Source organism: Leptonychotes weddellii, chromosome 10, assembly GCF_054177405.1.
Source record: "Leptonychotes weddellii isolate Sample4059 chromosome 10, ASM5417740v2, whole genome shotgun sequence".
NCBI classification, from domain to species: Eukaryota; Metazoa; Chordata; class Mammalia; order Carnivora; family Phocidae; genus Leptonychotes; species Leptonychotes weddellii.
In genome coordinates, this window is record NC_138378.1 from 20675791 (window position 1) to 20700843 (window position 25053).

General features: G+C 41.7%; 1 protein-coding gene across 5 annotated transcripts in view; it reads right to left on the bottom strand.

Annotated features, from left to right (window-relative positions):
- Positions 1 to 25053, bottom strand: part of PHF20 (PHD finger protein 20) — a 145946-nt gene that overhangs the window by 116667 nt on the left and 4226 nt on the right. For all 5 annotated transcript variants that reach the window (XM_081832837.1, XM_031017692.2, XM_006746877.3 and 2 more), the window contains one exon: positions 6680 to 6794. In XM_081832837.1, coding sequence (XP_081688963.1) covers positions 6680 to 6762 — 83 coding nt within the window. In that variant the 5' untranslated portion in view covers positions 6763 to 6794. Of the gene's footprint in view, positions 1 to 6679; positions 6795 to 25053 lie in introns of those variants that run through there.

A 25053-nucleotide genomic window follows, 5' to 3' on the forward strand; every position in this document is an offset into this window, starting at 1 on the left:
TCTCTCTCTCTCTCTCTCATGAATGAATGAATGAATGAATGAATGAATAAATAAATAAATAAAAACTTTTAAAAAGTAAAGTATTTGATTTGAAGTCTAAAATTTATTTTTACCAAAAGGAGTATTGGCCGGATGCCTGGGTGGCTCAGTCACACGGGCATCTGCCTTCGGCTTAGGTCATGATCTCAGGGTCCTGGGATCAAGCCCCGCATCAGGCTACTTGCTCAGCAGGGAACCTGCTTCTCCCTCTGCCTGCTTGTGCTCTCTCTGACGAATAAATAAATAAAATCTTTAAAAAAAAAAGGCGGGGGGCGCCTGGGTGGCTCAGTCGGTTGAGCGACTGCCTTCGGCTCAGGTCATGACCCCGGGGTCCTGGGATCGAGTCCCACATCGGGCTCCCTGCTCTGCGGGGAGCCTGCTTCTCCCTCTCCCACTCCCCCTGCTTGTGTTCCCTCTCTCACTGTGTCTCTCTCTGTCAAATAAATAAATAAAATCTTTAAAAAAAAAAAAAAAGGGGGGGTATTGGCAAGATTTAGTAAAGCTTCAAGAAACTGTTCCAGATGGGGCACCTGGGTGGCTCAGTCAATTAAGCACATGACTCTTGTTTTGGCTCAGGTCCCCATCTCAGGGTCCTGGGATCAACCCCCGCATAGAGTTCTGAACTCAGCGCAGTCTGCTTTCCCCTCTCCCTCCCCCTCTGCTCCTCTACCCACCTCCACACACGTGCACGCGCGCTCTCTCTCAAATAAATAAGTAAAATCTTAAAAAAAAAAAAACTAGGGTGACTCAGTCGTTAAGCGTCTGCCTTCGGCTCAGGTCATGATCCCAGGGTCCTGGGATTGAGCCCCACATCAGGCTCCCTGCTCTGCGGGAAGCCTGCTTCTTCCTCTCCCACTGCCCCCTGCTTGTGTTCCCTCTCTCGCCGTCACTCTCTCTGTCAAATAAATAAATAAAATCTTAAAAAAAAAACAAAACTGTTCCGGCGAGGGGGGGTGGGGAGAGAGAATAAACTACCTCATTTCCTAAGACTCCTGTAACAACAGACTGAAACTACAAAGGATGGTGCAAGAAAAGATCAAAATCAAAAGTACTAGTGAACATGGATATCAAAATCCCAAATAAAATATTAGCAAACTTAATCCCATAATTTATTATATAAATGAGCTAGTAGGGTCTATCCAGGCATGCAGGCAAGAACTGTTCAACATTAGAAAATCTACTAATGTCATATACTATACTAATACACTGAAGAGACAAAAATGTATACAGTGAATTAATTAGATGTCCAGAAAACATTAGATGAAACTCAACAGTCACTCAGGCTAGGGGGAAAAAAACAAAAAAAACAAAAACAACTTCCAGCAGACAAAGAAGAATCTACTTTAATCTGATTAAACAATCTACCATGATCTTAACATTAAACATCATACTTAATGATGAACCGTCACATGTGCTCCTGTTAATCAAACAATAAGACACAGAAGGCCACTATCAGCACTACCATTTAACACCATGCCGGTGTGGTCCTGGTCAATGAAAACTGGAGAGAGAGAGAGAGAAGGAAAGAAAACGCAGCAAAGATGGAAGGAAGAAAAAGAAATAAGAAGCATAAGGATTGGAAAGTAAGAGGCAATATACCTGTTTGCATATATATGACAGTCTACGTAGAAAATCCAGAAGAACTAATAGGACAAGTATGAAAATGCAGCAAGGTTTCTGGATACAAGTTTAGCATACAAAATTTAACAGCAGTAAACCCTCACATATCCACCACTTACCACCACTTTTGCTTTCTCTACCTCCCACCCTTTCGTCCCTTCATATTATCTTTGAAGTCTCAGATAACAAATCATTTTATTCATAAATATCAGTATGTAATCTCTAAAAAACGAGGACTTTTTTTTTTTAAGATTTCATTTATTTACTTGACATAGAGAGAGACACAGCGAGAGAGGGAACACAAGCAGGGGGAGTGGGAGCGGGAGAAGCAGGCTTCCTGCTGAGCAGGGAGCCTGATGCGGGGCTCAATCCCAGGACCGTGGGATCATGACCTGAGCCAAAGGCAGATGCTTAACAACTCAGCCACCCAGGCACCCCTAAAAAATGAGGACTTTTTAAAAAACATAGCTATAGGGGCGCCTGGGTGGCTCAGTCGTTAAGTGTCTGGCTTCGGCTCAGGTCATGATCCCAGGGTCCTGGGATCGAGCCCCACATCGGGCTCCCTGCTCTGCAGGAGGCCTGCTTCTCCCTCTTCCATCCCCTCTGCTTGTGTTCCCTCTCTCACTGTGTCTCTCTCTGTCAAATAAATAAATAAATAAATCTTTAAAAAAAAAAAACATAGCTATATCATTTCCATACCTAAGAGTTAACAATGATGCTTTAATATCATTAATCAATGTTCAAATTTCCAACAATCTCATAAATGTCATAAATCTTTTTTTAGCAGTTGCTTTTAAACTATGATCTCAGTAGGATGCCTGGGTGGCTCAGTCAGTTAAACTATGAGCTCAGTAAAGTTCACACACTGAATTTGGTCAACAACAACAAAACTCAACAGCATTACTAAACACCACCAATAACCAAAGAGAAAATGTAATATAAAAAGATCCAGGGATGCCTGGGTGGCTCAGTAGGTTGGGCATCGACTCTTGGTTTCAGCTCAGGTCATGATCTCAGGGTCGTGGGATCAAGCCCCACATGGGGCCCCATGCTCAGCACAGAGGCTGCTTGAGATTCTCTGTCTCTGTCCTCCCCCCACTCACACACACACTCTCTCCTCCCTCTCTCTCTCTCAAATAAATACAATCTTAAAAAAAGATCCATTCACAAGGGGTACCTGGGTAGCTTAATCAGTTAAGCGTGGGACTCTTAATTTCAGCTCAGGTCATGATCTCGGAGTTGTGATCTCAGGGTCTTGAGACTAAGTTCAGGGTGGGGCTCTGCACTGGGCATGCAGCCTGCTTAAGATTCTCTCTTTTCCTCTCCCTCTGCCCCTCTCCCCCTACTCACGCATGCAAGTGTGAGCTCTCCAATAAAAGAAAAGAGATCCATGCACAGAAGCAACAAACACTAGAAGGTACTTAGGAGTAAGTCTAATAGATAACATGCAAAAGCTTTATGGAGATTATAAAACATTACTTAAGTTTATAAAGGAAAATGTGAATAAGTACAAAACATAATATTTTAGGGCACCTGCGTGGCTCAGTCGGTTAAGCATCCGACTCTTGATCTCTGCTCAGGCCATGATTTCAGGTTCCTGGGATCCAGCCCTGTGTCAGGCTCCTTACTCAGCGGGGAATCTGCTTAAGGGTTCTCTCTCCCTATCCCTCTGCCCCTCCCCGTTCACACCCTCTCGCACACGCACGTTCTTTCTCTCTAAAATAATTTTTAAAATAAAATAAAATAAAAATTCACATTAAAAGTAGAGGTCTACACCTGAAACTAATATAACACTGAATGTCAATTATACTTCAATTTTTTAAAAAATAAGAGTAAAGGTCTAAGAATACAACAAATAAAGCACAAAGGGGCAAAATCTGACTTATCAGCTATCAAGACTTACTTTAAAGCAATGTGAATTAGATAATGGGTTGCTATTAGCACCAGAGTAAATATAAATTAATAGAATAGAATGAAGAGCTAAGAAGAGACCCATGTTATGTATGGGACTTGGTATATAGAAGTGGTATTACAGGGCGCCTGGGTGGCTCAGTTGGTTAAGCAACTGCCTTCGGCTCAGGTCATGATCCTGGAGTCCCGGGATCGAGTCCCGCATCGGGCTCCCTGCTCGGCAGGGAGTCTGCTTCTCCCTCTGACCCTCCTCCCTCTCATGCTCTCTCTCATTCTCTCTCTCTCAAATAAAAAAAAAAAAAAAAAGAAGTGGTATTACAGATCAGTGGGGAAAGACTGTCCTATAAACGATGTTGGGGCAACTGATTATTTAAATCATGAATAAAAAAATTAGACCAAGTTCATCCCATACATGAGATCAGTTCTAGGTAAATAAAGATCAAAATGTGAAAAGCAAAACTTTAAAACTTTTAGAAGAATTCAGGAGAGTATTGTGTGCCATGAAAGATACCAGAAACAAACTGAAAAGACAAGCTACAGACTGGAGGAAGATTTGTGCAACATAAACCAACAAATAATTAGAATCCATAACATATTAGTAAAACCCGAATAAATCACTCAGAAAAGACAAATAGGAAAGAGCAAGTCAGAGAACACACATATTAGAAAATGCTCAACCTCATTAGAAGTATGGGCAACATAGAATAAAACAATGTTTCATAACCGACAGATTGGCAAAACCAGAAAGTCTGTAAAAAGCAAGGATTGATAAGGACATGGAAAAACAGGAAGTTTTATGCACTATTGTGGGGGTGTAATTTAGTAGAAGCATTTTGGAGACAAACTTGGCAATTTCCAGTAAAACTGAAAATGTGTATAACATATTACTCAACAAATTCACTGGAATAGGGCTTATCAAACAGCAGTTCATGACCATTAGATTATAAAACCAAATTAATGATTCTAGACCAGCAATACTGCATATGTTCAGGAAACATACATACAACATAGAGGGAAAACATAAGAATACAATGCATGTCCTAAGGTTAAGGACTGTTTCTAAAAATTTTTGCTTCAGTTAAATTTATATGTGTATATGGATGGGTACTACACTGGATTTAAAAATATTTCTTACTATAAGTTGCCATAAAAAAAGGTTTGAAAGCTACTGCCCAAGAAGTATTCTTGCAAACGGACACACAAAAAAGTCATTTACAGAGATGTTCACAATAGCACTGTGTTAGTTTTTTTTAATTTATTTATTCTTTTTAGTAATCTTTACACTAACGTGGGGCTCGAACTCATGACCGTAAGATCAAGAGTGGCACACTCTTCTGACTGAGCTAACCAGGCACCCCAGCAACACTATGTTTGAAGTGGAAAAACTGGAGGGGCGCCTGGCTCCCTAAGTAGGTACAGCATGTGACTCTTGACCTCCTGGTTATTAGTTCAAGTCCCACATTGGGCCTAGAGCTTACTTTAAAAATAAATAAAGTGAAAAACTGGAATATAAATGTCTATCAGTAGGAGACTGGATAAAGAAAATATATATATTTTTTAATATGGTATATTCATACAACGGAACTCTATACAGAAGTTAGGATGAGTATCTTACATATCAGTATGGGTAAATCACACAAACATTAAGCTAAAGAAAAGAAACAATATAATAAAACTTATATTCATTTTTAAAATACCTAAAGTGATTCTAACTATTATTTATGAATACATATATATAGTAAAAATGTAAAAACATGGACAGAAAGGATACAACCAACTTCGGGATGCTGGTTGCCTCTATGGAACACAGAAGGGGAATTGAATCGGTAAGGTATAAAAAATACTTGCATTAAATCAGAAATGTTTTATGTCCTTAATTTTTTAAACATAAATATAATAAAACAAAAATGTTTTATTTATTCTGAGTGATATTAATTTATTAATAAATCTTAATATTAAATTTTTACATACTAATTCATTTTATTAACATTTATTAATATTTATTTATTCTGAGTGATAAGCATACAGATTATTTTATGGCTAGCTGTACTTTACTTTTTCTATATTTTAATTTTTTTCCACATTTTTAAAAAGAATTCTTCCCTTGATTAAGCTGCCTTAAAAAGAGCTGAGGGAAAACAAAAAAGGGAAATAATTATAGATAATACAAACAGCCTAAAACAACTAGGTGTTCAAAATGTCCATAATTCATATATCAAATCTTCTAGCCCCAAAAGGCAGCAGAGACATTTCCTGCCCCAGCCAACATTTCCCTGCTTCTCTTTTCCCCTCTCTTCTCTTCCTACACCCCAGGAATTGGTCAGCTTATTTTGAGAAAACTCCCCAAAAGGACTACACTCTTCCTTAGGAAAACTCAGAAAGGCTTGAGTTCTGAAACCCCCACCTTTACCTTAAGCATTAACAAATGACCAAATTCTAGGCCGTTCTTAACAACAACCATCATTTTACAGTTGGTAAGGAAGGCCTTTCTCCACATATTCTATTATTTGATTCTCAGAAAAACTCTCAGGTTGATATTACTACTACCCACACATTTATAGATGAAGTTGATGCTCAAAGTAGTAATTACGACCCAGAGTTCACAAGTCAATGACAAGTAAGGACTACAACCCCTCAGTACTAAATTTAATCACCCCTACAGAATGATGACTACATTTCAACCATAACACACACCCAGAAAACAGGAGGGGTTGTTCACAACACACAAACTATTCCAATCTAATACCTTTCCTTCATTCTTCCATCCCTGATCTTTCCGCTCTTCTTCCAGACAGGCAGCCAAGAGCAAGAGAGCTGGCACTTTTAACTCTTCCCTGCCCTGTAGCCATCCATGCTTCTTTTTCCCATCACTCCACCCCCCAAAACAGGCAGAAAGGGGAAACAAGTATTAACAAGTAGTCACTGGATGGTCTCCATGACAGAAGGATCCCAGCACCAAAAAGAAAGGACATTTCCACAGCTCTAGGCTTAAGTCTCCTTCTACCTTCCAAGAGTCAGGGAGCAAGAAAACATTACAGCAAAGCCCAGGCTACCCCTCTTTATCAGTGCTAGCAGAAGGATTTTAATTAACAGAAAAATGTAAAAGTACCAGTTTTTTAATCGGTCCCGGGCTTCCAACTGGGCTCCCACTTCAAAGCTGATTCCTCGTCTGTTAGGTGGATGCTTTGTCATTTTCAGTCATCAGCGGGGCTGCCTTTATTCTCCTGAAAAAGCCAATTAAATATTTATGAAACTTAGGCAAAGTCTGCCCAGAGTGTAGCATCACTCACTACACATAAAAGACAAACAGGCATTATTCAAAACAAAAAGCTCCAGGAAACCCTGCCAGTGGCTTCTTTCAAGCCTGCTCTCATCCTAACACAGGTGTGCCCTCCACTGGCTCCTCCTTCTCTATTATGCAGTATCCTGTAGTTCCAGGAACCTTGAGGAGACCCCCACTTAACAATGCTGACCAAGGGCTCACTTAAAGGGGCACCCCTCAGAACTCCAAAAAAAAATAATTGATCTCCAGGTTAAATACAATCATTTGCTAATGCATTCAACAAGTATCTGCTTAAAGACTAGAAAAACGGTCAAGACCAAAAGAGACAGAGTTCCCGTCCTCATGAAGCCTCTAGTCCACGGGGGAAGACAAAAAAGTAGCCAATAAACAGATGAATAACTACAAGCTGCAACTCTTATGAATTTTAAGTAATACAAAATAAATAAACAAAAGCTGAGACACTGATTTCTGGCCCTATTTGCGAGGCTGGACAAGGAAGAACTATACATTCTTTGTTCTATTTATATTTTCTGCCTCTTGTCTTCATTCTGACAATTTATATTTTCCTAAGTAATTCTTTATCAAATCTTTGGATACTGGATTGGTGGTCATTTTCTATATGAATAAAATTTATCTTTAGGGATCAGAGGTGGTTCTGATGGAAAATGTAGCCACTCTGAGCTCTTGGGGCACTTAAGCAGGCCACATTCACACAGCAAGCTACCTCAAACAGCATTTTCCCCCACTAAACTTTGGGTCCCAAAAGCTTATACTGCCCAAGTAACACCAGAGCACTGCCAAGGCACCATCTGCCTCATACCAGAAACGTATCTTTGCAATGGACTGACTGAATGTGGAAAAATCACACAAGTGGATCCTCATATCTGATGTGTAATGCCATCACATCTTAGAAAAAATTTGTTTGCAGTACATTACATGAAAAGGCAGGATCCCAAATTACACCACTTTGAGCTCACATTAAAACTTATGTATGTTTGGGACACCTGAGTGGCTCAGTCAAGCATCCAACTATTGGTTTCAGCTCAGGTCATGATCACAGGGGCCTGGGATCAAGCCCCATGTTGGGCTCCCCCTCACCCTACCCCTCCCCCCACCTGTGCACACGCTTTCTCTTTATAAAATAAATTAAATAAATCTTTAAAACCCATGTGTGTTTAGGGGCACTTGGGTGGCTCAGTCGGTTAAGCATCATACTTGATTTAGGCTGAGGTCATGATCTCAGGGTCATGAGATCGAGCCCCACATCAGGCTCTGCACTGGGTGTGGAGCCTGCTTAAGATTCTCTCTCCCCCTCGCCCTCTGCCCCTCCCCCTGCTCGTGTGTTCTTTCTCTCTCTCAAACAATAAATTCTTTAAAAAAAAAAAAAGGAGGCTGGTAGAAAAAACAGGTTGTAGGTGATTGTTCTTTTCCTTTTATTTATTAATTTTTTTTAAGTAATCTCTACATCCAACATGGGACTTGAACTCACAACCCTGAGATCAAGAGTCACATGCTCTACCAACTGAGCCAGCCAGGTGCCCCTGTTCTTTTCCTTTTAAACAGTTTCATAGCGGGGCGCCTGGGTGGGTCAGTCATTAATTGTCTGCCTTGGGCTTAGGTCATGATCCCAGGGTCCTGGGATCAAGCCCCGCATCAGGCTCCCTGCTCGGCGGGAAGCCTGCTTCTCCCTCTGCCTCTGCTGCTCCCCCTGCTTGTGTTCCCTCTCGTGCTGTCTCTCTCTCTGTCAAATAAATAAATAAAATCTTAATAAATAAATAAACAAACAAACAAACAGTTTCATAGGGACACCTGGGTGGTTCAGTTGGTTAAGCGTCCGCTCTCGGCTCAGGTCATGATCCTGGGTTCCTGGAATCAAGTCCCATGTTGGGCTCCTTGCTCAGCGGGAAGCCTGCTTCTCCCTCTGCCTGCCACTCCCCCTGCTTGTGCTCTCTCTCTCAAATAAATAAAATCTTTTTTAAAAAAAGTTTCATAAACTTAAAGATTTTCACAATAGAAATTTTCCATAAAGAAAAAAAAAACATGCAATTTGAAGGATGAACTATCCACTAAACAACCAATTCAGAAGGGCTGATACCGGGGAACACACAAAGCAAGTCAAATGAAGGCAGGAATGACTGACAGTTGTATTAACATTCTAATAAACTGAAAAGTTACTATGTTAAGAAGGAGTGTCTCCAGTATAAGGACCCTAGGAAAGGGAGAGTCAGAGGTCTGACTGGCTTTACCTAACACTCTCCAGGAAAATGAGATATCAAATCTGCTGAGTAAATCCAATCAGTCTAAGTTTTCATTTTGGGGGCACTTGGGTGGCTCAGTCGTTAAACGTCTCTGTCTTCGGCTCAGGTCATGATCCCAGTGTCATGGGATGGAGCCCCATATCAGGTTCCCTGCTCAGCAGAGAGCCTGCTTCTCCCCTCCAGCTTCCCCTGCTTGTGTTCCTCTCTTGCTGTCAAATAAATAAATAAATAATCTTTAAAAAAAAAAGTTTTCATTTTGGCTTGACAAATACCACCTCAAATTACTTATCTTTTTATCCCTGATTTCATGCATAAGTAATACACAGATTAATCGTTTGGCCTCCCAGATTATATGAAAAAGTAATGCCAGGGCTGCCTGGCTGGCGCAGTAGGTAGAGCATGCCGCTCTTGATCTCAGGATTGTAAATTCGAGCCCCACGTTGGATATAGATTACTTAAAAATTAAAAAATTTAAAAAAAAGAAAAATAAGAAGTGATGCCAAACAAGAAGAAAGACAGAGTGGCACTGAACACTCACTGAGCTACTACTATTTTCAGACCTTATGCCCGGGGACAGCTCCCTTTTATATAGGCTATGTATATAATGTAATGGGATTAAATGCTTGGCCTTGAATCCCCAGATCCACCCCATACTAGCTGAATGAATTTGGGTAAATTACTTAACCCCTCTGAATTTGTTTCCTCTCCTTAAAAGGGGTTAGTGGTGATAACGGTACCTATCTCCAGGCAGTGGGTGTGAGGATTAAATGAGATAATCCATTTAAGGGGCACAGGACTGGTACAAAGTAAGGACTATAAAGGAATTATTAGCTGTTAATAATTCTATTATTACAAATGAGGAAATTATGCTTAAAGTAATTTGGCTAAGGTTCAGGTGCTAAGTGACAAGCCCCAGAACAAAAGCTCAGGTCTGCTTGATTTCTGAATTAATTCTTTCACCACACAAATTCTCCCCAGGTACCCTAGGAGGCCTTCCATTAAAATACAGGAGTGTGGAAGGAAGGCAGTAAATGAATGAAGATGAGCAAATTATTCCCGGTGCCTCAAAGAAGAAAAAAAAAAAGGAAAAGAAAGAAACAATTCCTCTTGAGGCTGAATTGTCAGGTCTTCCTTACCATGAACTAAAACCTGTTTCATTCTAACTCTGACCCACTTGTTTGAAGTTTCACTCTCTGGTACTGATGAGGGAGCAGAAGGCTAGCTGAAGACAAAGCATAAATTGACACCCTGCAACCTCTCCCCTCGCCTCCACTCCTGGGTGGGGTTAAGTGTGACATTCTTCCAGGAAGCTCCTAACTATCTTAATGTTAATGCTTTACTAGAAGGAAAAACATCCATAGCTTGAAAATAGCAAGGCCTCCAGGATCCTGAGTCTTCTTTAACATATGAAAGTCATTTTGGCCACCTTCCTTTTTCCTCGCCTCCCTCAACTCCCAAGTATATAATCAGCCACCCCTCACAACCCCAGCTCTTCCTGTCCAAGGGCCCTGTCCCCGTGCTTTAATAAAACCACCATTTTGCACCAAGGACGTCTCAAGAATCTTTCTTGGCGTTGGCTCCAGACCTCACCCCACCAAACCTCACCTACCTTCCTAAACTACATCAGTACAACAAAGAATAAGATGAAGGATTAATCTGACTTTTGTGTCCCATCCCCAATCTTCCCTCACTCCTCTGGGGTGGCAGCGTTTGTTATCACATTAAATCATTCAACAATTCATTAGTGAGTACTATCGGTAAGGCACTGTGCCGGAAATTAGGAATAAGAAATCCAATTTATAGTCCCTGCTTCAGTCCACCCACAACACAAACACTGGAAAGAGATGAACAAACTCTAGCAAGGGGAATGACACCCAAGAAATCATCTAAAAGTCTCAATTTAATTGTGTTGTTGTTTTTAAGTCAGCTCTACGCCAAACATGGGGCTTGAACTCACAAACCTGACATCGTAAGTCGCATGCTCTACGGATTTAGGCAGCCAGGCACCACAAAGTCTCAATTTAATTTGACAACAACATTAACAAATAAAAAAGAGTTCAAGACAGAAGCAGGAATTTAAAAAAAAAAAAAGAGTTACCTAAGAAGTACCTTTTTTTTTTTTTAACTTCTCACACTTAGTTTTAAACACAGATTGTTCTCAAGATGCCAAAGGGCCAAGATTCTGTAGCTTTCAACTTATCCATTCTTCAGGCCCTTAGCTTATTCTTCCAAATATCTCCAGCTTCCAGAATTAACAGTTAAAGGGAATACATTCAATAAGGACATGGAGAAAAACTAAGAGAAAAAAATCTTATGCAATCTCTATTTATAGAGGATCCCATTTTAAAGACCTTGACAGGACTTTAAGTTATTCCTTTACATTTAAATTTTCCTACAATGGGAACCCACTGCCACAAAGGAGACATAAAGCATTATTACCTTAAGTACAGTATTCATAGTCAACGCTCCTGTTATTAGTAATAATGAAAGCTTTAAGTGTATGCTGTGTAATACTGTTTAAAAGGCACTTTCCGAAACTGGAGGAAAAGAGCTACAACGCATATGACAAGGAACTAACTTCCTATATTAACAAAGAGTGCACACAAACCAAGAACAAAGTCAACTTACTTAAAAGTGGGCAAAGTATAAGAACTGGCAGATTATTGGGGAGGGGGAGATAATACAAAGGTCTAATAGCATATTATACTCTATCTATATAACCTCACCCTAAATTAAAGGAAATACAAATCAAAGTAAAAAATTTTCAGTTCTAAGGCAAAAAAATTTAAAGGTTTTAAACACATAACCAGTGTTTGCAGGGATGAGGAGAAAAAAGCATCCAAATGCACTATTGGTAGAAGCATAAATTGGAAAAGCTTTTCTAGAGGCAACTTGGCACTATCTACAAAAATACACATGGGGCGCCTAGCTGGCTAAGTCGGAAGAGCGACTCTTGATCTCGGGGTCATAAATTCAATCCCCATGTTGGGAGTAGAGATTACTTAAATAAAAAATACACATATCTGCAACCCAGCAGTCCCACTGCCAGTAACTTACCCTACAGATACATACCCCAAAGTCTGCCAAATTACCTGTAACATGATCAATATAGCCCTGTAATTTCTGCAGCTAATATGTCCAACAAAAGAGACCTCGTTAAATGAATTATGGTTCATCACAACAGAATGTACAGCCATTAAAAGGAATAATGGCAGTCAGTAGATGCTGATATGGAGCCATCTGTAAGACATATTGTCAAGTAAAAAGGGCACGGTATAGAGGCATATGTATGGTATTATCCTTTCAATGTAAATAGACAGACACATCTATTATAGCATATGCATAAAATTATTTCTTAAAAGGAACTACGAAACTGTTGTTTTTTTAAAAAGATTTTATTTATTTATTAGAGAGAGAGTGAGAGAGGGGTGAGGGGCAGAGGAAGAAGCAGACCCCTGGCTGAGCAGGGAGCCCAATGCAGGGGTTAGATCCTGGAACTCCAGGATCATTACCTGAGCCAAAGGCGGACAATTAACTGACTGAGCCACCCTGGCGCCCGAGAACTAAGAAACTGTTTAAGTAGTTCCCTTAATGAGAGGAATGGAGCATGGAAATGTAACTTTTCATTTTTTATCTTACTATATTGTTCGAATTTTCTAACCTTAAGAATGTACTTTTTTTGTCAGCAGGGATTATCTAGTTGGTAAGATTTTAATTTGGGGTTACTTCATTACTTTTTTTTTTTTTAAGTATTACTTAAATATACAAAAGTCCTTTCATTCTTACACTGTCTTACCAGACCTTCATAACTGCCAAGTGATCTAGTTAGAACTATACGTGATGTTCCCATGGCACACAAAGAAAACTGAGGTGCAGAGGAGCTAGCCGCTTCAGAGGTCCTCCGAAGCAGGAGACATCCTGGGATGCTGGGTGGCTCAGTCGGTTAATCATCAGGTCATGATCCCAGGGTCCTAGGACAGAGTCCCAAATTGGGCTCCTTGCTCAGCAGGGAGCCCACTTTTCCCTCTGCCTTCCGCTCCCCCTGCTTGGGCTCTCTCTCTCTGACAAATAAATAAATTTAAAAACCTTAAAAAAAAAACAAAAAGCAGGAGACATCCCTCTTATAACATGTAACAGGATTTTCCCAAAAATACACAAATTACTTCTTAAAGGCCCTTCTTCTCTCCCCTACCAAAGTTCTTACTGTGCTTATTATATTCATGCCTTTAGATATAAACATAATTTGAATACAGGCAGGAAGATTAAGTAATTGGATGCTTTAATATTGTGTCAGAATTATCACACCATTATATAACAAGCAAAAATATTTAATTTTTCAGAAAGGACAAAACCTAAGACTGGCCCAGCTGTGGGGAAACTGAACATCTGAACCACTGCCTAGGGCCCTGACCATGCCATCTTTTTATTATCTCAATCTGCAAGCAAGGAACAAGCTATAAAACTGCTTAGACACTTGGACTCAGTAACTTCAATGTGAAGAATACAGCCCAGGATAAAAATAAATCATTTGTAAAAACGAGAAAAAAATACCTCAACATAATGATATAAGAATGTGCAATTTTGGGACGCCTGGGTGGCTCAGTCGGTTAAGCGTCTGCCTTCAGCTCAGGTCATGATCCCAGGGTCCTGGGATCGAGTCCCGCATCGGGCTCCCCGCTCTGCGGGGAGCCTGCTTCTCCCTCTGCCTCTGCCTCTCTCTCTCTCTATCTCTCATGAATAAATAAATAAAATCTTTATAAATAAATAAATAAAAAAGAATGCAACTTATGTGTCTAATAACATAGCTTCAAAATATACAAAGCAAAATAGAAAAATAGACAAATCTACAAACATAGTGAGAAATCTCAATGTACTTCTCCCTGAAATTAATAGAAAGAGCAGACCCAAAAAAAAAAAAAAATCGATATTGAACTAACTGAACATTTGAAGATTGTGATAAACAAGGATGCTATCTCCTCCTCTAAACAGCACTGAACCCAAAGTCCTAGCCAGACTCACCCAAGGTCATTTGCAAGGACAAGGGTAAGAAGATAAATGGAGGGGCGCCTGGGTGGCTCAGATGGTTAAGCGTCTGCCTTCGGCTCAGGTCATGACCCCAGGGTCCTGGGATCGAGTCCCGCATCGGGCTTCCTGCTCCTTGGGAGCCTGCTTCTCCCTCTGTTTCTCTCTCTCATGAATAAATAAATAAAATCTTTAAAAAAAAAAAAAAAAAGAAGATAAATGGAGGCCACATTCTATCCTCCAACTAAGAAGTTTACCTTTATGAGGACAAAATAAAAAAGGAGAAAACTAATATTTTTATAGGACTTAAAATTGACAAAATATCAAAGATGATTAAATTCAATTATTATGGTACATATCTGGGTGTCTTGTTGATGGACTGGCCATGTTTGCATAAGTCATACAAGGAATGCATGATTCATCAATTATTATATATTTATTCCGTAAGATTATTTTTATAACTTTGTTTGCAAATTTCTCATGTTGTTATGGGTTAAGATTTTCATAGAATAGGTAACATTGAAAGTAATGATTTAAAGGATTAAAAAATATGATTGCATTCAAAGTATATAAATTTTAATATGTTTTTATAAGAAATAAAGAAAATGTAAAAAAAAACAAGAAAAACAATAGCTCTTTAGATAAAACTCTGGGGAAACTAGATATAGTTCACATGTTTAAAAACAAGAGAATACTGGGGCACCTGGGTGGCTCAGTTGGTTAAGCATCTGACTCTTGATTTTCTCGATCTCAGGGTTGTGAGATCAAGCCTGCTTGGGATATTCTCTCTCTCTCTCTCCTCCTCCCCTCTCCCCCTGCCACTTCTGCTCTCTCTCAAACAAAAAAACAAAAAACCAAGAGAATATTTAAATAAAACCTAATGTAGTAGGATTATACTCTAAGCTCCATTAGGGAAAGGAATGACTGATGTTCAACAGATGCAAAATAAATGAACTAAAAAATAAAATGACAAGGATGTGAACTAACTTTACAAAAGAACAGACAGAAAATATCCTTAGGCAGACTAACAAGACCTACATAAAAAACATTTTTAATGATAATAACAATAGCTAACTCTACACATATTAAGTCATGTAATCCTTACAGCAACTACAGAAGTAGCTACCATTATTAATCCTCACTGCAAAAATGAGAAACAGAGGAACAAAGGAAAGTTAGGGACATCCTAGGACACCCATATGGTAAGAGGCTGTGCCAAGATTTGAACCATAGGCCCTATGGCTCCAGATTCTCAACCACTACCACATATTTATGAGCTACATCTTTGAGTTCTCTTTCTTAATTCATCAAATGAGTATTAATAATGGCCCCAAAGGGCACCTGGGTGGCTCAGTGGTTAAACGTCTGGCTGCCTTCGGCTCAGGTCATGATCCCAGTGTTCTGAAATCAAGCCCCACATTGGGCTCCCTGCTCAGCGGGGAGCCTGCTTCTCCCTCTCCCACTCCCCCTGCTTGTGTTCCCTCCCTGTGTATCTCTGTCAAATAAATAAATAAAATCTTTAAAAATAAATAAATAAAAATAAAATAATGGTCCCTATGTTGGATGCTATAAGAATTAGGTGAGAAAAGATGTACAAAGTCCCTATTTGTAGGGACACAAACTAGGTACTCAAAAAATGGCAGCAGAATTTTCCTAATTCATAATACATTTACAGTTACTGTTGTATTGTCAAGGACTCTGGGTTTTATTTTGGAAGACGTGAAAGAGTACTGTAGCCATGGTAACTGGAGGTCCTGCCCTCAGCAACCCCACTGTGCTCAAGGAGAAGGAACTGAGGGCTCAAAGTAATAAAGAATTAAAGTGATAGATGGGTATGGAACAAGACCTTTCAACGAGTCAGCTGAGACAGAATCAGGGAAAAATAAACCCAGGGACACTCAAGGGAAGAATGTCAATCACCAGAAACTACAGAACAAGCTTTGTGATAACCTAATAGTGCTTACCACCAGGCTTGCATTCAACCTCCATTTAATGGTGATGGTGCCTCTGAAACTTAATACATCCCCTTTTCAATGGAAGGACACTTCAAGCAAAACACCAGCTTAAATCTTTATGCCTCCTTCATTCAATAAATATTTATTTTTTTTAAAGATTTTGTTTATTTGAGCAGGGCTGGGGGGAGGAGCAGAGGGAGAGGGGACAAGCAGACTCCACGCTGAGTGCAGAGCCCAACACAGGGCTCTATCCCACCACCCTGAGATCACAACCTGAGCCAACCAACTGAGCCAGCCAAGTGCCCCTCAATAAGTATTTATTGAATGCCTATGTGCCAGGTGCTGCAGAGAGATACTGGGAGGACAAGACTATCCCAACCCTGTTCTCTAGCAGGGAATGCAGGCAATAAACAAGATACACACAAAGAAGATAATCTCTGGCAGGATAAGCATCCTGGGGAAAAACCCAACAAAATATTGTGAACCAGTGACATGGGAGGACCACTTTAGATAAGACTGTTACAAAGGACTGTGAGGAGCGGAGATCTGACAGAGATCTAAATGACGAGGAGACAACCATGGAAGATCTAGGGGGAAAATTCTAGGCAAAGGGAAAGTCCTACAGGCAAGGTGCCTCAGGCGGGAATGAGGTCTCCTCTCCCTCACAGCCCTGTGCCTAGGAGGTGGAGACTAGCCAGCAGCCCACAGTGTTGTCCCATAAAAGCATAAACAGTATCAGCAGGTCCAGTGACACCTTGATCTCACAGGAGGAAGTTTCCAAGGGGACTCTTTGCCGAAGTTCTGTCTTGGAGGAAGGTCAGAAATGCTTAAGGATGGGGGAGGCAGACAGGTTTTAGACTCAGATTCTTACCAATCCTGGCTCCACTAATTGGCAGAGTTAAGATGAGAAAAATCACTGAGCCTCTCTCTGTTTACCCCATCTATAAAATGGGATTAATAACCCCTACCTCCTGGGGTTGTTGTGAGGAATAAGTGAGCTAATGGATGTCCAATACTTAGCACAATAAACACTAAATGTTCCATACTGAAATAAAATGGTTGTGTAACAGTAATAGTAGCAGCAAAAAGGACATCAGACACAAAGGATTACAGTCTAGTCAATATTATCATGAAATATTAACAAATAGTATCCAATATAGTAAAGAACATAAAAAGCATGTCTTTAGTCCTAGAGAGATGAAAAATTGGTTCAAGTGGGGGGCAAGGGCCCCTCCACCACTACCCTCATTTCCTCAAGGACACAGAAGAAAGATTGGATCTAAAGCAAAGACCAGTTCCATTCCTCAGGCCCTTCCCCAGGTGAAACTGTAAGAGCTGAATTAACCTCTTTTATTTGAGGGGGTTAGGAAGTAAGCAAAGGAAAGGGGGTGAGAAATTAGGAAAGGAGGAAGGAAAGAAAGAAACAGGCCAAAAATTCCCTTACCCCCTTTACGGATACTTGAAATGCTTTCTCCAAGAGCCAAGCTTTTCCTTCTACAATTAAAATTCAGACAGAGAGCAAACACAGGTTGAGTTTACTTATTCCAAATTACTGAGAATGAGTTGGTCAAATCAGTGATCTTCCCAGAAGCAGTGGAAAGGGCCTATTGTCCAGGCTGGGCTCCAGAATATATTTGCTCAATGACCTTTGGCACCTTACTCAACTTCACTGAGCTAATCATCCTATCCTCACAAGTTCGTTTTCTCCTCATCAGAGTTTAAGGCCCAAGACTGGCCAATGTGCCAAGCTAGAAACATGGATATCACCCTTGCCTCCCACTCCCACTCACCACTTTGTAACACCTACTTCTAGGTCTCTGCCACTTCAGGCCCCCATCAGATCTAATCCAATTACTACAACAGCTTTCACTGGAGCTCAAAGCCCCTAGCCACACCCTCCCAGATCCAAATCAATACTGTCTCATAAACTCACATCTTCTGACTGCCTGTTTTACTAGATACTATTCTAAGTGCTTTATATAACCAGCATCTCATTTAGTGTCTACCTTATAGATCTGTAGTGATGATGATGATAATTCTCATTTTTTTTTAAGATTTTATTTATTTGTCAGAGAGAGAGCACACAAGCAGGAGTAGGGGCAGGCAGAAGGAGAAGTAGGCTCCCCACTCTAAAATAAATTTCTGGGGGCGCCTGAGTGGCTCAGTTGTAAAGCGTCTGCCTTCAGCTCAGGTCATGATCGCAGGGTCCTAGGATGGAGCCCCGCGTCGGGCTCCCTGCTCAGCGGGGGGCCTGCTTCTCCCTCTCCCTTTGCCTACTGTTTCCCCTGCTTGTGCTCTCTCTCTCTGTTAAATAAATAAAATCTTTAAAAAAAAATTAATCAGGGCGCCTGGGTGGCTCAGTTGGTTAAGCGACTGCCTTCGGCTCAGGTCATGATCCTGGAGTCCCTGGATCGAGTCCCGCATTGGGCTCCCTGCTCTGCAGGGAGTCTGCTCCTCCCTCTGACCCTCCCCCCTCTCATGTGCTCTCTCTCTCATTCTCTCTCAAATAAATAAATAAATAAAATCTTTAAAAAAAAAAATTAATCAATCAGTTCAGGTTATATGTCAATTGTATCTCAATAAAAAAAAAACACACACAGCTCAGTAGTTCCCCTATGAAACCAAGGTCAAGCTACTCAGTGTGGCATTAAGGCTGAGTGAGTTGGCCATTGTGACCAAACCAACCTCGGAGTCTCTAAAGGTGGGCGCTTAAAAATAGGACAGTAGGCAAGCTTAGCAGAGGGGCAGTGGCACACAGTGGTTAGGTGCCAGAACTCTGGAGTGAGACAGGCTGGGTTTGGATCCCAGCTCCAATATTTTCCAGATAACCCTGTGCAAGTCATTTTCTCTGTGAACCTCAAACTCCTCACCTGTAAAATAGGAATAGTACCAGTACCAACTTCATACCTTCATACAGGTGTTGTGAAGAGAGAAATTACTTAGGCTCTCGGAGTATTACTGATCTTGCAGCCATACACACAGCCAGACTCCTTATAGTTCCAACCTCCAGGACCTTTGCTCGAACAAGCTGCTTTCTCTGCCCAGTCCTTCCACACTACCCAAAGGGCTTGCTGGGCCAGCAGCCCACTACTATATTCTCCCAAGGCAGTCTGGCCTGTTCTCTGGGCCACAGCACACAGCACTCGACACTGAAACTGCCTGTCTCTGAGCGATCTCTCACAAGGCCCTGAACTCCCTCATAGGCAGCCCCAGCATTTAACAAGCAGTGCCCTTACGGGGTGGTCAGGTAATTGTTAAATGTCAACTTCCTCACTGGCAGAATGAAAACAGGAAAAAAGACAAGTATCATTCCCCTAGAAGGAAGTAGGGATTCAAGACATCACGTGGAGACTCTTTGAAAGTGCTACCCAACGGTAAATGAAGGAACCCTTATTACTCCTTAGGGGCAGGGGAGGAAGGTAAGGCACAGGGAATGAGGCACCTGAAGACAGACCACAAATTTGCTCCTGGGGCCTAAGAAAAGCTGTATTCGTTTTTCAGTCAGGGGGAGGCTCCAGTCCGTAAATGTTAGTATCTGTGGAGTGGGTTTGTATGACTAACTTTTAGGAGGGAGTTTTTGTTTTTGTTTTTTGTTTTTGTTTTTTTGGGTTTTTTTTAAAGATTTTATTTATTGATTCATTCATTAGAGACAGAGAGAGAGAGGCAGAGGGAGAAGCAGGCTCCCAAGGAGCAGGGAGCCCGATGCGGGACTCGATCCCAGGACCCTGAGATCATGACCTGAGCCGAAGGCAGACACTTAACCATCTGAGCCACCCAGGCGCCCTTGTTTTTGTTTTTTAAAGATTTATTAAAGAGAGAGAAGAGAGTGTGTGCATGCAGGCACTCCCAAGTAGGGGGAGGGACAGAAGCAGACGAATCTCAAGCAGACTCCCCAAAGAGTATGGAGCACCACTCGGGTCTCCATCTCACGAACCAGAGATCACGACCTGAGCCGAGTCTGATGCTTAACGGACTGAGCCACCCAGGCGCCCCAAGGGAGCTTTTTTTTAAACATACCTAAGCTGTTTTTACAGGACTCCTTAATTGAGGTATCACTATATTACAAAAGAAAACAATTTGAATATGGAGTCATTACTCCACGGGGCCTCCAAAGACACTTTCCTGAATTACAACGGTTTCACTGCTTATGGTGTTTTAAAGACAAAGTATTTAATAGTTAACTAATTCATTACCTTATTCTTTAAATATTAACTTTTATTCCTGGCCTTTATTATTAATACCAGGAAATGGCTTACATTTACTTCACCACAGGCTAAATCCTTGACAAATACCTTATTCCCAACAACGCAGAGAAGCTGGCAGTATTATCCCATTTTACTGAGGGAAAGGAGGCTTAGTGCAAATAATTTGCCCATGGTCACCTGACTAGGTGGAAGAGCTGGGATTTGAGAAGCAGGACCTCCTCTAAGACCCACTATACTTAATACTACTTTTAAAAATAGGACCTTTAGAAATATAAATAAATAAATGAGGCCTTTGGGATATCTGTACACTAATGATATTAAGGGATTACTGTTTCAGTTGTTCTGTGTAAAAATGAAAAAAAAATTTAAGTGTCTTTTCCTTCTCCACTGATAGAGTTACGGATAAAATACAAACTAACAAACAACATGAAAGGATTTTAAAAACAATTTGTGAGGAATAATAACATACACTCAACTCTTCACAGTTTACCAAGTTTTGATAAACTGATACATTAGGTTTTCTCACTCCCATTTTAAAGATTAAGAAATGGGGCGCCTAGGTCACTCAGTCGGTTAAGTGTCTGCCTTTGGCTCATGTCATGATCCCAGTGTCCTGGGATCAAGCCCCGCATCAGGCTCCCTGCTCAGCGAGGAGGTTGCTTCTCCGTCTGCCTCTGCCTGCCGCTCCCCCTGCTTCTGCTCTCTTTCTCTCTGTCAAATGAATAAATAAAATCTCAAAAAAAATAAAATAAAAAATAAAGATTAAGAAATGGGGCACCTGGGGGGAGACAAACCATGAGAAACTACGGACTCTGAGAAACAAACTGAGGGTTGTAGAGGGGAGGAGGGAGGGGGATGGGTTAGCCTGGTGATGGGTATTAAAGAGGGCATGTACTGAATGGAGCACTGGGTGCTATACGCAAACAATGAATCATGGATCACTATATCAAAAACTAATGATGTAATGTATGGTGATTAACATAACATAATAAAAAAAATACAAGGAAAAAAAAAGAAATGGGGCACCTGGGTGGCTCAGTCAGTTAAGTGTCTGCCTTCAGCTCAGGTCATGATCCTGCAGTCCTGTGATAGAGCCCCATGTTAGGCTCCCTGCTCAGTGAGGAGTCTGCCTCTCTCTCTCTTTCCCTCTGCCCATGACCCCAACTTGTGCACTTGCTCTCTCTCTCAAATAAATAAAATCTTTTTTTTTTAATATTTTATTTATTTATTTGACAGAGAGAGAGCACAAGCAGAGGGAGCAGGCAGAGGGAGAAAGAGAAGCAGGCTCCCTACCGAGTAAGGAGCCCCATGTGGGACTCGATCCCAGGACGCTGGGATCATGACCTGAGCCGAAGGCAGACGCTTAACGACTGAGTCACCCACGCGCCCCTATTTTAATTTTTAGAAAATATTTTATTTAGGGCGCCTGGGTGGCTCAGTCGTTAAGCGTCTGCCTTCGGCTCTGGTCATGATCCCAGGGTCCTGGGATCGAGTCCCACATCGGGCTCCCTGCTCCGCGGGAAGTCTGCTTCTCCCTCTCCCACTCCCCCTACTTGTGTTCCCTCTCTCGCTGTGTCTCTCTCTGTCAAATAAATAAATAAAATCTTTAAAAAAAAATTAAAATAAATTGCGGCACCTGGGTGGCTCAGTTGGTTAAGTGACCACCTTCGGCTCAGACCATGATCCCAGAGTCCTGGGATCAAGTCCCACATCGGGCTCCCAGCTCATCGGGGAGCCTGCTTCTCCCTCTGACCCTCTCCCCTGTCATGCTGTTTCTCTCTAATAAAAAAATAAAATTAAAATAAATAAATAATAAAAAAATAAAATCCTAGGATTATGTTCCTGACATGGGATAAGCTCTCATTAGATCAAACCATCTTTTTTTTTTTTTTTTTAACGTAAGCTCTAGGGGCGCCTGGGTGGCTCAGATGGTGAAGCATCTGCCTTTGGTTCAGGTCATGATCTCCAGGTCCTGGGATTGAGCCCCATGTCCGGCTCCCAGCCCAGTGGAGAGTCTGCTTCTCCCTCTCCCTCTGCCTCTCCCCCTGCTTGGGCTCTCTTTGTCTCTTTCCCTCTCTCTCAAATAAATAAATAAATCTTAAATAAATAAATAAATAAATAAATGTAAGCTCTAGGGGCGCCTGGGTGGCTCAGTCGGTTAGGTGTCTGCCTTTGGCCCAGGTCATGACCCCAGGGTCCTGGGATTGAGCCCTACATCAGGCTCCTTGCTCAGCGGGAGCCTGCTTCTCCCTCTGCTTCTGCCTACTGCTCCCCCTGCTTGTTCTGTCAAATAAATAAATAGAACCTTTAAAAATAAATAAATAAAATAAATGTAAGCTCTATGCCCAATGTGGGGATTGAACTCACAACCCTGAGATCAAGAGTCCCTTGTTCTACAGACTGAACCAGCCAGGCACACCCAAACCATCATTTTAAATCCTTCCCCAGACTCCTCTCCCTCCTTCAACGAAGACCATGGATCCAGACACCACCTGCCTTTCATACAAACTGCCCTACTTATGCCTGGTGACTCACACCAGGCTCCTAAAATTTTATGGGATTTCTGCAAGCTCATTACTTCCATTATTTGGTCAAAGAAAGCAAAGAACAGCTGGATATCCACCCAGTCCAAGATCTAGCAAAGTTGTCACAGCATTACAAATCAGGGTTTCAATTTTCAACAGGTTACCCTAAGTTAAGGTTAGCCAGTCAACAACCTATAAGGCGCAATTGCTGAGAGAGAGAAGACAGGAACATCCTCCCTTTCTCTGAGCTTACAATCTAACCAAAGAGGCTCTAAGTAAGAACAGATTTTGGCTTAAAGAATGTTTATCATGAAAAATGTAAACTTCCCCCCAGTAGCTCCTAGAGAGATGAGGAAGGAAGGTTAGGGAGTTATATACAACCTTGAGCCCTGATTTCCAGGCAGTGTCAGCAACTGCCTTTGAGAATAATCAGGTGTTCTCAAAGAACTGTTTCACTCACTGATGAAGTTATTTGAAATCTAGATTTCTTATCATTGTCCTTAGCAATTTCTTGTCTGGGCTTTATGAGTATATTGTTAGGGAAAAAGCACTTGGAAGTCATTTTTAAATAGTGCTTGCAGGGCGCCTGGGTGGCTCAGTTGGTTAAGCGACTGCCTTCGGCTCGGGTCGTGATCCTGGAGTTCCGGGATCGAGTCCCGCATCGGGCTCCCTGCTCGGCGGGGAGTCTGCTTCTCCCTCTGACCCTCCTCCCTCTCATGCTCTCTGTCTCTCATTTTCTCTCTCTCAAATAAATAAATAAAATCTTTAAATAAATAAATAAATAGTGCTTGTACTCAGGATACACTTTCAAATTTCAGATAGGGAGTTTGAGCACCTTTAAAATCCTGGGAGAAGTACCAGGTGGCTGAACCCCCACAGATACGGAAGACCTTTGGGAGAAGAGGACTAAAAGCATTACATCTCACTTTCCCCAAACTCCAGCCAAAAGGAAATTGTCTGCTTCACTTTTAAATTTCATTCTGCCTACCCTGCTAATTCAAAGCCAAAAAGAAAACTGGAGTGGGAGGGTGCCTCGGTGGCTCAGTTAAGCATCTGCCTTTGGCTCAGGTCATGATCCGGGGGTCCTGGGATGGGCTCCCTGCTCAGCAGGGAGCCTGCTTCTCCCTCTCCCTCTGTACCTCCACCTGCTTGTGCTCTCTCTAGAGTTCTCTCTCTCTCATAAATAAAATATGTAAGAAAGCAAGCAAGCTGGGGTGGGGAGGAGAAAACACTTTTTAAATGTATTGTAAGATGAGAAAACTTACCAACATAGTTGTATATAAACTACAAGACTCCCTGTTAGTGATTCAGGAAGTACCTAACACTGAAGGAACACTGAGTAACAGTGAGAAGTTCAGGCAATTTTGAATGAAATTAAGCATGGAACTGGCAGAGGACATGGAGGCAGAAGTATGTTGAAGTTGGGTGTGAGGACAAGCTGCCTGACTAGGCTAGAAAAGAGGCAGTGACAGGAGTGACTTGATCGATTGGCAGCCTGCCCAACAGAGCACGTGAAGGAAATCAGATCTGCTAACAACAAGCTCCCCACACACTGGGTTTCTAAGCAAGGTACTGACAAAGACTCAGAGCAGGGTAGACCTTGGAGATAATCAGCCCCTCATTTTACAACTGGGGAGAATGAGGCCCAGTAGCATTCAGTGACTTGCCTGAGGTCTCACAGTGAGTGGAAGAGCTGGGACTAGGGCCAAATGCAGATCAAATCCGTTACTGAAGAGGATCTGATATTCATGTGAGGGATGAGGGGGGAGGGGGAGGCACGGGACACAAAACAGTCTAGTCATTCAGGTTTGTCCTGATTAGAGCCCAGAACAGGATTATGCTGGAAAAAAGGCCACGACAGGTGACAACCAGGGAAATAGGTGCAGATGACTTAAGACATTTAGGAAGGAAAAACCCACTAAGACTTATTTGGTACAAAAAGAGAGAGAGCAGGGCGCCTGGGTGGCTAAGTCGGTTAAGCGACTGCCTTCGGCTCAGGTCATGATCCTGGAGCCCCGGGATCGAGTCCCGCATCGGGCTCCCTGCTCAGCGGGGAGTCTGCTTCTCCCTCTGACCCTCCTCCCTCTCGTGCTCTCTGTCTCTCATTCTCTCTCACACAAATAAATAAATAAAATCTTTAGGAAAAAAAAAAAAAGAGAGAGAGCATTATAAGCACTGATTGCTATCAAAGAATATCATCTTCCCACCAGCATTCACCTTTGTGAAGCTCTGGTA